This window comes from Cloeon dipterum, chromosome 4 (genome assembly GCF_949628265.1).
Source record: "Cloeon dipterum chromosome 4, ieCloDipt1.1, whole genome shotgun sequence".
In the NCBI taxonomy this organism is placed as follows: Eukaryota; Metazoa; Arthropoda; class Insecta; order Ephemeroptera; family Baetidae; genus Cloeon; species Cloeon dipterum.
This window is the reverse complement of record NC_088789.1, coordinates 23,213,795-23,226,819: the sequence shown is the minus strand read 5'-3', so window position 1 is coordinate 23,226,819 and position 13,025 is coordinate 23,213,795. Positions and strand designations below refer to the sequence as shown.

At 38.6% G+C, this 13,025-nt stretch overlaps 2 protein-coding genes across 2 annotated transcripts; one reads left to right on the top strand and one right to left on the bottom strand.

Annotated features, from left to right (window-relative positions):
* Positions 1–2,691: 2,691 nt before the first annotated feature.
* Positions 2,692–4,946, top strand: LOC135943343 (arylalkylamine N-acetyltransferase 1-like). Its single transcript, XM_065489820.1, has 4 exons — positions 2,692–2,840; positions 3,069–3,387; positions 3,809–4,010; positions 4,713–4,946. The coding sequence occupies exons 2-4, from the start codon at positions 3,098–3,100 to the stop codon at positions 4,884–4,886; spliced, it is 666 nt and encodes a 221-aa protein (XP_065345892.1). The 5' UTR covers positions 2,692–2,840; positions 3,069–3,097; the 3' UTR covers positions 4,887–4,946.
* Positions 4,947–5,612: 666 nt separating this feature from the next.
* LOC135943342 (rho guanine nucleotide exchange factor 26-like) lies at positions 5,613–12,901 on the bottom strand. The gene is made up of 19 exons (XM_065489819.1): positions 12,804–12,901; positions 12,291–12,453; positions 11,433–11,674; positions 10,580–10,653; positions 10,348–10,525; positions 10,110–10,289; positions 9,872–10,052; positions 9,639–9,819; positions 9,420–9,586; positions 9,179–9,369; positions 8,794–8,942; positions 8,517–8,646; positions 8,243–8,425; positions 7,792–7,966; positions 7,560–7,728; positions 6,957–7,261; positions 6,223–6,400; positions 5,969–6,173; positions 5,613–5,913 (listed from the first exon to the last, which is right to left on the bottom strand). The coding sequence occupies exons 2-19, from the start codon at positions 12,389–12,391 to the stop codon at positions 5,744–5,746; spliced, it is 3,159 nt and encodes a 1,052-aa protein (XP_065345891.1). The 5' UTR covers positions 12,392–12,453; positions 12,804–12,901; the 3' UTR covers positions 5,613–5,743.
* Between the last annotated feature and the right edge of the window lie 124 nt (positions 12,902–13,025).

The window sequence follows — 13,025 nt, the reverse complement described above, 5'->3', positions numbered from 1 at the left end:
AACAAAGCCCACGTGCGACCTTCTTAAATCGTATAATTATATCTTCTCTTCTCGAATGAATATTCACAGAGAAAGCACAGTGCTTTATTCTTTTTAACATAAACTGCCTACACAGGTTTGTCGTCTGGCAAACTCCAAATAAGGGACACGTGACGTCACACCGTCCTCCTAAGGCGGTTCATTGGATGTGCAGGCTGCTGCTGCAGCCTTTTTCAACCTACACACTAAAACCACAAGCCGCAGAACCTGACTGATGCTCGAGTTTTCCTCCAGCAATAATGATCATTCAAACAAAAGCAATAATAACAACAGCTTTTAAATTCTTTTTATTTAAAAATCAATTTTATCCGATTCTGAGCCCAGTAACGATTTATATGTTCGTAGGAAAATTTCTAAGGATTTCCGATCTCGATAGTGGGCATTTAAAAAATTGTCAATTGTTATTTTTGGTAAATCATATCATTGAACAAAATGTTCTAAATTTTCGTATTAATCGTGTACATATCCGTTGGAAAGATTAAAAAATAGATTTCTTAGAGATATTATGTATATTTAAAATTATCTGGAATTTTTGTCGATCAACGAAAAAGCACAACCTCCCTTCGGTTGACCTTGGTTTAATACAAATTAAAGTTTCATTTTTTTCAATATATCTGTTGATGAGCCGTAGAAAACAGATCAAACTTTAAATGACTGTTCGAGAAAAGAGGAAAATAAATCTTGATTGGTTAAAAATTCTTATTTTTGTTGTGTTTAAATTAAATTAGCAAAGACAAGCGTGTTTTTGAGAAATGAATTTATATTTTCCTTTTATTTATTAAATATTTATTTGTAGAAAAATGTCCAGAACATATTCAAAAGCATATTAATGCTTTAGTTTTGAGATTTTTTATATGGCGGCAGAGTAAAATGTTAGCTGCGTATAAAAGCAGAGAGGAATGCGTCCGCAGTTTATAATTTGTGAATTTATTTATTATAGGGACAATGTTGGATCAATTTTAATTTATAATATTACAATAACAATTTTATTGTACCTCTGTTTTTCCACTGTATTTTTAATTCAAATTATAATTTTATAATCTCCTCTTTTGTGCACAATTTGAACAGTTTTCTCATTTATCATTTCTAATAATGTACTTAATTGGCAAATTAAATGAGAAATAGTTTCAAAAGGAATTGCATAAGTCGATCAAGTCGTGCTCTCTTCACAGAGTTAGGAATGTGCAGAAATAAGGACGGCGATCGGAACTCGAGCCGGCAAAGTTACTCGCGAACGAAATTTACACCGTTGGCTTTGAAGGCATGCTCGGATGATTTTCAGCCAGCCGCATTCGTTCGTGCTCTCTCACAGTGAAATTTAGAGGCCAAGCACCTCAACTCCGATCAGGAGATGGAAGGAAGGATTGAAAAGAATGAGCGCGGCCTCAACCAACTCGCTCGATGCACTCGCTTCGTGAAACGTGTGCTGCTTTTTTTAAGTACGTGTGTGAGTGAGAGAAGAGCAGAGGAAATGAAATGAAAGGATCCCTTCGTTCGCTTTGCTCTGGTTAAAAATAGGCTCTGGAAACGAGATATGATTTATTACGTAGAGTGCATCGCACGAAGAACTTTTCTTTTTGTTTAATTCTTAATGGAAACGCTTTACCCGCGTTTAAAAATAACGAGGCACAAATCGTTTCTTAATTTTGTTTTAAGAGTAAGGTCTCTAAAAATAAAAATATATTTTTTAAAAATCATTATTCTGCCATTCTATCTCTTTTAAATAATAGTTCTTGATAAGATGTGTAGGGACGTCAGGGAATTTTATTTTTTTAATTGCTTCTGTTTTATGTGATTTGTTTTGGAAAATTGAAACTAACTTTTCAAACCATAAAAAACTTCCCCAGGAGACAGAAATAATTAATTCAAGTCCATTGGCAGAATCTGCAGTCTGAATACCAATTGATTCAGATTAAACAGAGAAAATTCAACCATTTGGTGGCAGTATTAATTACGAGCATTACGACCACAAATCAACAAAGTTGTCAAAAATAGATATGATGTTTAGAACTATACTAAAATTTAACCAGAGATATTGTCAGTAAGAAGCTTTTATTACTTTTTTATCAGGAGGGGTGGCTATATAAATGGTAAAAAATATGAGAGAAACATTATATCGCACGTTCTCGTGCCAGACAGCTGCTACTTCCGCCCCTTTGGCCACACTGCAGCACTTCTTCGCGTGCAAAACAAGATCCATATCTGCAGAGGGTTGACTACAGAACATTCAGAATTTATAAGTTGTTTTGATAATTAAAAAAATACAAAAGAAATTAATCAATTCATTTGGATCTGAAAGTTTTACAATTAAATAAGGAATGAGAGATTATAAAAAACTAAAATGAATCGTAACAGGAATCACCAAGACGTTTTTTTTTTTCAAATAAATTATGTTCGTGGTGCAATTTAGCAGGACTATTCACGTAGTCGGCACAAATATTCGCTCGGCACCGCCAAATAAAAAGGGCGACGATGAGCAATTCATATTTGGCGCCGGCAATAAACGACGGCTCGCCCTTGTATTATTGCGGGCGCGAATAATGAATTCCTGGCGCATATCAGAAAAGAGGGAATGCGAAGAATGGACCGCAATTACTGCGCGATAGTACGAGATAGACTTCCTGCCCTCGTGTAAAAAAAACGGCAGCCGGGGTGTGAGTGTGTGAGTGCGGGCGACGCCGGCGCCTCGCTGTTTTGACTGCACCCCACCCTCACAACCCTTGCAGTTGGCGGCGACCACCCACGGAATCGACTCGGTCTACCCGATCTCTCCCGCGAGCAGACACTGTGTAGGGCAACAGGTGACACTTTTCAGATGTTTTTTTAGGGTTGTTCGATAAGAAAATGGGATTTTTTTACACTTGTCCAAGCATGCAACACAAATTTTTTCATTCTCAGGGTCAAGAAAATTGTTGATCATATCTTTTTAAGAAGAATTATTAAATATATCTTCCAGCCTGCTTTTAATTAAAAAGACTAATTTTTGTGCTGTCAAATTTAACCAGCGGCAAATTTCTCTTCCCACACAGCAATAAAATCCAATTGAAACCAATTAAAGATGTCGAGCAACATCGACTTTGTGTGCCCTCTCGAGGCCGACCTGTACGAGGCGGTGATGGAACACCTGCGGCTCACTTTCTTCTGGGAGGAGCCGCTGAACGTGTGCGTGAGCCTGTGCGAGGCGCCCGGCAGCGGCCACCCCAAACTGGAGGCCGTGTGCTTGGACACTTTGCAGGACGGCCTCTCCATCGTGGCCCTGAGCGACGGAAAAGTCGTGGGCTGTGCCCTCAACGGCTCGCAGAGTAGGCAGCAGCTCGACGAGGCCATCAAGCAGACTTATGCTGAAACGTAGGTGCCCAAAACGCTTATTCTTCCGCCAAATAATAACTATCTAGTTCTAGAGGAAATATTTTTATACACAAATTGTAAATTACCTAAAAATAATTTAGACAGTGACCTACATAAGACTCATAAATTTGGCAAGAAAAAATAAACAAAAAATATATTGTGATTTTCCCTTTTTAAGATTAATTTTTCCTAATTTTTTAAAGTGCCATTAGCTATTTGCAGAACTGTAATATTCCTCAGACTTTTATTTACAATCCACTTGATTTCTAAAATAAATAACGAAACCACGCTGCATTTCATTACTCTATTTCTCGATGCTAGAGAGTAAATATTTGGCTTTTGCGGTAGTGCACCCAATCTTACGTCACACACACATTCTCGTGGGAAATTAAGCCGATCATTTTGCCAACACACCCCGCAGGGACAAGAAGTTTCGCAGCATTTTCTCTATGCTTTACGACAACAACAGAGACATCGATCTCTTCACCAAATACGACGTGCACGACATCTTCGAGTGCCGCATTTTGTCAGTCGACCCGGACTACAGGGGCAAGGGAATCGCACGCATTTTGCTGGACCAGAGCATCCAGGAAGCTCGACTGCGCGGATTCAAACTTTTCAAGGTATCACTCTACTGCTTGAAAAAAATATCCTAGCTAGTACTTAGCTGCTAGCCACCGGATCAAATGTTAAAAATAAATGTTTGTTAGAGAAAAATTGGCGTTCAGACACAATAAAATATTTAATTATAAATTTGCTAGCCGCCGGTGGGTCAGCATTTAGCAAAAACAGAATATTATATTGTCTATAAGGTTAAACAAAGAGGTCTCGCCCAGCTGGCTAATTTTGGGTTACGTGGCCAGCCACCAGCCGTCTGTTAAAAAGTTGGAACAGCAAAAAATTGGTCTCTGGCCCACCACTCTGGAAGCACTATGAAATTTTGACTTTTAAAAATTTTTTAGCCGCGCCAGCCGCCAGAAAAATGCTCAGCCATCTCATAAAAATTTGCCTCTAGCCTTACATCACGCAAAGAGATCTCAGCCAGCCACACATGCAGCACTAAACTCAGCAAATTTTTTAATCACGCGGTCAGCCGCCAGCTGTAACTTAGGCTTAAGCTGCTATTTACGTCAGTCGCCAGTCTAAAAGTAAAAAATTGTAACTTTGATGTTAAATAAAGAAGCATTCAGCTCAAAAATTATCAAACAATTCTAAAATCAACCACCGCAGCCTTCGGGTCAAATTATTGCAGCAGAGACCTCTGCCAAACAACAGCATGAAAATTACTGCGATTTTTATGGATCAGTCTGCTCTTAAATCAACAGATAGATGCAACCAGCGCCATTTCTCAGCGAATCTGCAAATCACGGAGCCTGACGTTGGAGCATGAGATTCTGTACGCGGACCACCTGGACCCCGACACCGGCAAGCCGGCTTTCCTGCCGCCGCCGCCCCACTACGGCTTGCAGATTTACTCGCGGCTCTTTGAGAAAGAGTAAGCCTCGCGAGTTGGCTAAACAAATAATCCTCTTGCGTTGTGGTAAAATTCTCCGAGAAAATATATAAAAAATATGCCAGTGTACGCACTCAACGGAGACGGGCTTTTGTTGAATTTTAAGGAAAATTTTAATATCCTGTAACATGAGCTCAGACAGTCAAAATCTGCATTAAATATATAGAATATCCGCATCAAGGGGAACTCCCCCGCAGTGTTCAATGTCGTCCTAAAGCACAAGCAAGTTGTGATATACTGATACTGGAAATACTATTAACGTAAAATTTGTCGTGCGTCGTAGGTTGAGACCAAATAATTATAACACATATATTAAATGTGACTGTATTATATATACATGTACCTTTGAGGGAAGTTCACATATTTAATTGTGACTTAAGTAAGCACCTCTGTGAGATGATGATTTTTAATTTATACCTCCAACAGGTTTTAGAATTTCGATACGGAACCTGAATATTCCATAGACAATAATATAAGCATTGATAACCGAAGCTTTTAAATTTAATTGAGGACAGATTTCCTTTTTCAAAATGAAAAATGTGCTGTTTCAATTGACGATTGGCTTAAGATTTGACTGAAATCAACGTCAAATGTTCTTAATTTTGCTCAATGTTAGTGAAGTTCTATACAAAAAGAACAAAATAACGGAAAGTGTGTCGCAAAATGTATGCAACCCGCGGCGCAGGAGAGCACCACAAGTTGCTTGCTTGGATGACAGGCGGTTGTCGTCGCTATGTGAAATACAATGATGTGTTGTTATCTGTCCACAGAAATAAATACCAGAATACTGATTTAAAAAGATAAAAAATAATATGCTCTTTAATTCAACCAAACAAATTCTTTTCAAGCAATTGAGGAAGCACGGCTGGGAAAAGCAATTCTAGCGTAGGGAGTTGCTTCATCTTCATCCACCAAAAACGTCACGCTCTTCCGACCAGCACACAATTGTACCGTCAGCTCCTTCGGGAACCAGCCAGAGAAACCGTCCAAAACGTTTCGACCTTGGGCCCAATCTGGAAATGTTTCGGAAATTATAAAATGATTTTTTTTTTAAATAAAATATTATACCATTTCCTGGATTCCTGGAAAGTGCGATAATATCTCCCGGGGTGAGCATCAGTTCATCAGGCATCGACGGCGAGTACGCTTTGATGGCTCTGAGGATGGCAGGCCGCCTCACTCTCGGCGGCGGCGAGGGCCTCGTCGCATTCGCCTCGTCGCAAGTGGCCCCCAGCCATCGTGCCCTTTCTGACGGCCCCTCGCATCCAATAACCTAGAAAATTAAAAATTAAAAAGGTGAATTTGTACAACTGGGAACAAACCATTTCGACCAATTTCCCTGACTGGTCCCTGAAACTCAAGTAAAGAGAATCTTTGGCCGTGGAGTCATTGGCAAGGTAGCCTGGCATCGGCTCCTGGCATCCAGGTCCGATTGTTCGTAGTTGTACGTCCGACCTGGCTGAATATTCAAACACCTCTAGCCGACCTGTTGAAGAGCTCCTATGGGGTTGGAAAGAAATTTCATTTGTTAGAAATGGAAGAGTTTTGGTCGACGTTTTAAGAAAATTTATTGGATTAAAGGTAAAATTAGAAAAAATTTCAAGCAATTAACAAAAGGTGGAAATATATCTATTATTTTAATTCAAAGTTTTATTAATCATCTGCTATTTTAAGCATATATTCCAAAATATCAGCTCTTTTTTATTCTGGGGCAAAATGAAAAAATGATAATAATTCTTTTTAAGTAGGAAAAGTGAATTTATAAATTGCATGATCGTAAATTTGTCCTGGAACATATATTATAATAATTATCGGCCTATTTATGGACTTATAAATTTTGTAATGCACATAAAATTTGATGTTACGTAGACATTTTTAATTAATTTTGAAAACAATCATTCTAAAATATGCATTTTGGGTCAAAATAGTTAATTTGTACATTCTCAAGTCTTGATAACAATAGCATAGAAATAATAATCTATACCTTATTTTAATATTTTCCTACTTATGATTTTCTTACGCCAACTAATAAACAAGAAGAAAAGCAATAAATTACGCCAGCGGGTCGACCAGGAGCAGAATGTCAGTGAGCAGAAAGGCGAGAAGCTCTTTTTGCGGCACTTTGGGTTTGAACGGTCCGCGTCCGTTTTCCCTCCTGCCCAGAATGCGCCAGTCGCCATGGTGCACCAGCAGCCTTCCCTCGGCGTTGAGGGCTAGACTGGGAATTCGATTGAAAGAGAGGCGAGAGGCGAGTGTTTGCAAAGACTGATCGCTGAGCGCCTTCTTTGCCCCCGATTCGGCTCGCCTTATCAATCGATCCACGGCTGCGTGAGCGTTCTCGCAAGCAGCCCTCAGGCCCATCTGCAAATTCAATTATCTCGTCCTGTCATGATTCAAGTCCAATCCCAGCCTTTCATTTTTTTATATATCAAATTAACTGGTTTGGCAGGTAGAATAAATTGAAATTTTTGGTGAGCTAATTTGATCTTTACAGTTAAGAAACTAAATTGATCTTTACTGGAAATCGGAGAAAGGGAAATTTAATCATTTTATTTGGTTTCATAACCACGGATATAATTTATTTTTAGAAATTTAGTTTAGACAATTTTTTAATTAAAAATAAACCAAAATTAAATTAAAATCGTCTATATCTGTGTACCTTTTCCGGTTCACTCATTTTTTCCAGCGTAACTTTGACATTTTCCAAGAGCAGCTTTACACGGCCCCACCGTTTAATTGGCATAGTCAAGTAGGAGAGAAGCGAGTGTCCTCCGCAAACATGCGAGTTTTCCATTCTGAAGAGAATCTCGGCGAACTCCTTGTTCTCCCTGCGGAAGTTTTTACCCAGCGTGAGCAAACATCAGCGCTTTTAATTAGAGCAGCGACGTTACACGAGCCTTTTCAGGGCTGGAGCCACGATGCGTTGGTTGAAGCAGGCCACAGACGCGACTCTGGCCGACGCACTGATCGCATTACTTTGTATGACGGCGCACAGCTCATTAAGAAGCAGGTCCTTTTCCCAGCAACCTTCCATCATGTACAACAGACGCTGGCTGTTTGAAATGTCTGCGAGTAAAGGAAAAAATGTCTCATTCAGAAAATATGAAAAAAAAGGATTTAAAGTACACACAAAATGGGAAATTTTAAGTCCTTTAAATAACTTTACAACTTAGTTTTTAACCAATTAAATTTTTTATCAGGTTTGCTGGATAATAGTGTCCTTATTTTCAGCATTAGAAAGGTGCAGTGATGAAACTGACCTTTTCTCTTGTAAGAGGAAAATAAACACTAAAAATTAAATGGGTAAAATAAAAGAAATCGCATATTAATTTTGCAACTCACGCGCATCGATGCTGGAGAACAAAATGTGCCGATCCTCGGGTGACAAAACGTCGTCGTCGTAAAAATCCGTGTTGCGCGCAAAGTGGAGGTCGAGCGTGCGAAGTGACTTTAAATAAGCCGCTTCCGACGCGACGAGCTCGTAAAGGATGGCGGCTAACTCGCGCTCGTCATCGCTCAGCTTGCCTGCCAACGGCGATAATCGCAAGGGTAAATAAAAAGTTTCATTTGTGCTTGCGCGTCGGGTAGGCGAAAGGAAATCGAGATCATTATTCACCTAGCAAGCCTGATATTTGCACTTTGAAGTTGCTGAACCAGTGCGTGCAGCCCTTTTCTTGCGATGGCTGCACCACTTCATACACGGACTCTTCGTTCATGCCTCTTTGCAACAGTTTTTCAGCGTTTTCCTGACAAAGATTGTAGTATGCAATATATGGTTTTTTGATTAGAACAAAAAATAGGGGACTGGACGAGACACAATTTATTTGACAGACAAGAACAAGACATAAATGACACTGCACATTTTATTCAAAACCCTCTTCCTCCTCGCTCACCTCGGCAATTGCTAATAAATAGTCTTGATAAAAGGGTTCTCCAAGGAAGAATCTTGGCACAACTTTTCCTGGCTCGTACTCGTCCACGATTATCTTTCTCTGGATGGGTTTCAGCTCATCCTTTTCCGGCTCGGGCTCATTATCTTCGCCTAAAAATAAAGTTTAAAAAATTTCTGAATCAATTGGAAATTCCCTAGTGCTGTAGGGCCTCCAACACAGCTAATTTACTCAGCATTCTTGGCATAAAAAATTAATTTGACTCGCTGAAAACCAAATTAATTCAGCAAATCGAGTTAAAAAACAAATTTACGAAGCCAAAAAATAATCTGCTGGCTGCTTCAAACACTAAGGACTCTCCCACGTTGTGATTTAAATTTAAAAATACCTAAATCATTGGGATGAGCAATCATAAAATCAGGCATTGATGATCTTCGGTTCGCAGCTAGTTCGTTTCCTTCCGCAGTCAATCGACGGACTGCGTTGGTCAAGGCTCCAAAAATGGCACTCGGTCTGCTCTTTACTTTAGACATTTTTCTCAAGACTGCTTCTTGGTTGTTGTTCTCATAAATATCATCGCTATAAATTTAAACGATGTTAATCAGTTAAAAAATCGAAATGAAATTTACTATTGAACAGTTGGTGGTCTAATTAATTGGGGATTGCGAGGTAGGAGCTTCGGGCCTGGGGCGAGGGGGTTGATTTTGGACAAGTCGAAATGCAAGGCGTTGTCCATATCCGCGACGTATTCCGAGCCATCCAAATCTGTCATTTCGTGATAGCAACTATCTAAAATCTTTTTTATAAAAAATAAATTTAATACATTAATTTATTTAAATTAATAATGCCTCATTTAAAAAATCTCTTGTGCTTCTAGCAGAGGAAACCTCTGGCGAACCAGGCGGCAGCAATTCGAAAATGGTCTGAATCATTTGTCGTTGGGATGTGAGATGTTGCAGTGGTACAAGGGCCAGTTCCAAATTGTATTTCTTACTGTACGTCAGATGCTCCATTTCTGGTTTATATATCCTGAAGATTAAAAATTAGCTAAATATTAAAATTAAATATGATAGGTACCTACCAAGATCGATTGAATATTGATCGCAGCTCAGACAAATGCGAGCAATACTCAGTGTAGGTTTGCTGCCAAGCAGCGACCCTGGCCTCTTGGCCTAAGAGGGTAAAAATTGCGTTCTGCAAGGTAACCTTTTGACTCCAGTGTCTTTCAGCCATTCGCAGAACAACAGCTGAGCTGTTTCTCACTAAAAATTTAGTAGATAAAAATATGTTTTTGCGGGGTTTATCAAATTTATTCCAACCTTTGTGCAAGCTATTTACGATAGCTCGTTTGTGGTAAGGAGGGACAAAAGGGTCTACCCAGCTGACTGCCCGCGTGGCCAAGCGAATCAATGCTCTCAGCTCCTGATGGAATCTGAATTCTTCAATAAGGGCAGCGAATTTTAATTCCTCCAACGCGATTTGTTCCTCTGTTAGTAAACCTACAAATAAAATCGTTCGTGAAATTAAAAAAAAAAATAGAGATGATCGAGGCAATACCTAAAAGGCCACTTCGCTTCACCTCGATCAATTTGGCCCATCTCAATTGAGTCAAATCCTCGATTGACTCTACAATCTCCTTTAAGGTTTTGCGCCGTATTTGTGATTCTTGCACATCTTTTTGCTCGTAAACATCGCTTGATACGTCGTGAGTGATCACTTCGCTCTTTCGACGGGGCTGTAAAAAATATTTATAATATAAAAAAAATCGGCAAAAAACTGTAGTCTTTACAGCGAATTTCATAATTTCCTCTGAAAGCTCTTGATGTGTTTGTTCATTGCTGCCACTCCGTTCCTTGTCAAGAGCTGGAAATATATTTTTTAACTATCAAAAGAAAAGATTAATATTTTAATTCGAAAACACTTTTGATGATAAAATTAATCTGTTTTTGCTGAAAGTGCTCCAATTTTGTTTTCAATTTCCTCTTTATATCTTAATGTGACTGTTAATAAAATCTAAATCTGCGAATCAAAGTGCATGTAGGAATTCTAAACAAGCTTATTAAAATAAAATATAATAAAGTAGGATTGAAATATGAACTAATCCTCTATGCCAGATCAATTACTGCTTAGTCGTAAATTGTTGACAGAATCAGAACCCCAGAAATATTTATTTTAGAGCTGAATACATATGTCGTTTTAAATAACTCCTTCAGTTTTAAAAACGTGAAAATTCAGCTTAAACTAGAAATTTGCCATTTATCATTAAAATTTTTTGTTAATATTAAAATGATTTAGGTGAAATACCAATTGTAATTTTTATGTGTCTTTCGCGTGTTTTGATTTCTTTCTGATAAACAAGAATATATAGGTTGTTCAAGATACGATAATACCCATTTTTCTATAACATTGTGCAGTTAGTGCCCGCGCTGCACTCCTTCGCGCTGTTCCTCCCTCATCCCCTCACCTCTTAAAAGTCTCGAGGTTCATCAAAATAAATCATAGCAGTTTTCATGGTTGTTGTGAATAAAATTTGAGTGTTTTTACTCCTCTCATGTGATTATGGACGCAATTAGCGTGAACAAATAACAATCAACTGGTGGCGTGGATTTTGAAAAAAATAAAAATGAAATTGTCTTTCTCACCAATGGCCATAAGCTGTTTGTTGAGGATGCTGGCCCTGCGCTTGTCGCTCCACTCCCTGGCCACCTGGCTCAGGATGGTCAGCCAGGACGTGTAGTCCTCCTTGGACGAGGCCTTCAGCGCAACCACCCGGCCTGACCGGCGGCACCTGACGGCCAGTTGCAGGTGCGTCGCAGGGTCGCAGTCGCCCACCACCGCGTCGTGCAACGGCAGACAGTCCCTTCCCTCCAACGACCCTGGCTTCCTGAGGGGATGGGTGAGTACAGAGCCTTTATATTGAATGTGTTTGTATGAAGATTTTAGTAAAAATTATTACAAAAAATATAAAATTGTAGTATTTATTAGTAAAAAATATTTTTTAATATCAACTTTTACTATGATATATAATAAATTTAAAACATTTAATTTATCAAATTTAATATTTTTTTTATGTATTTTATTTAATAAAATGAATTATTTGAATACTGTCAATATACTAGTTCCCCCAAAATAAACATTTAATAAAATTTTGGTGTTTTTGTTGTGTTTTTTATTTATATATTACTGTGTATCCTGTCTTAAAATTGGTAAAACAAAAATATTTGCATGTTCATCCATCCTGAGTCTGAGTCATTCAGTCTCATCATTTTAAATTCTTAAATAGTCATTGTACTTATATTTTACCAGCTATGTAAAAAGGCAGTTGTACTAAAATTTATATTTAAATTTTAGCTTACTGCCAATCCTATATTTGGTATTAAATTTCTATTAAATTCGCTGATTTGATTGTGGTTTGAAGGATTACGTTTTATAAACCCAACATCCTTGCTAAATTAATCACAGAAGAAGAGATAATGAAATTGGCAATCCCTATTACTCACTGATAGAACCAGAGGACTCCATTATCAAGGACGCACCAGCAGACCCTGGTGTTTCTATGGGTCGAGTCCGTGACCTCAAGCCAGCTGCTTTTGGTCAGCATGATGGGTCAGCACGGCTCAAACCGCGAATAGGCCGAAACTGGCCATCTTTCGATGCATAATGCTGAAAATTCGTATGCACTTGAGATAAACACACAGACAGGCGTAGATTATTCATATTTTTAATCAGCGCATTGTGACACGGCCTTTATCGGGTTGCGAGATAAAAAAAGTGCGACACTTCATCAATCACCAATCAGTTTTGGGAGAGTTTCGTTTTTGATTGAGCAAGGCAGATGATTTTAAGAATATCAAGTTGTCAAGATGCTTTAATGTAAACCAATTAGACAGAAAGGGGATAGTGACGCATGTGATGAATTACTTGAATTTAGCTTTTTAAATCCTGATAAATCTAATCAGGACTCAGAAATGTTTATTTTGGAACTTCTGAATATGTCGATGCAAATAGCATACCTCACCATCCTTTTGCTTGATGGAGTCAAGTCCAACTGGGCTCCCAATAGAATGGAGAGCAGCACGATCCGAGTGACGTAAAGTTTACTCTTGCAGTTCGCTTCATTTGCAGATTGCGAACTTCTAATTGGAAAAACAAAACTCATACAAGGCTGACTTGAGCGCCACGCACTTTGGCTCTGATAGTCAATACTTCGATTCGGAGCTTATATTTTTTTTTAA

Coding starts and splice junctions, on each gene's coding strand:
- LOC135943343 (XM_065489820.1), top strand. CDS start 3,098: ATGTCGAGCAACATCGACTTTGTGTGCCCTCTCGAGGCCGACCTGTAC. Junction 3,388..3,808: donor AAGCAGACTTATGCTGAAAC/GTAGGTGCCCAA, acceptor CACACCCCGCAG/GGACAAGAAGTTTCGCAGCA. Junction 4,011..4,712: donor GCGGATTCAAACTTTTCAAG/GTATCACTCTAC, acceptor TTAAATCAACAG/ATAGATGCAACCAGCGCCAT.
- LOC135943342 (XM_065489819.1), bottom strand. CDS start 12,391: ATGCTGACCAAAAGCAGCTGGCTTGAGGTCACGGACTCGACCCATAGA. Junction 9,587..9,638: donor CAAGAGATTTTTTAAATGAG/GCATTATTAATT, acceptor TTTATAAAAAAG/ATTTTAGATAGTTGCTATCA. Junction 8,943..9,178: donor TGCTCATCCCAATGATTTAG/GTATTTTTAAAT, acceptor CTTTATTTTTAG/GCGAAGATAATGAGCCCGAG.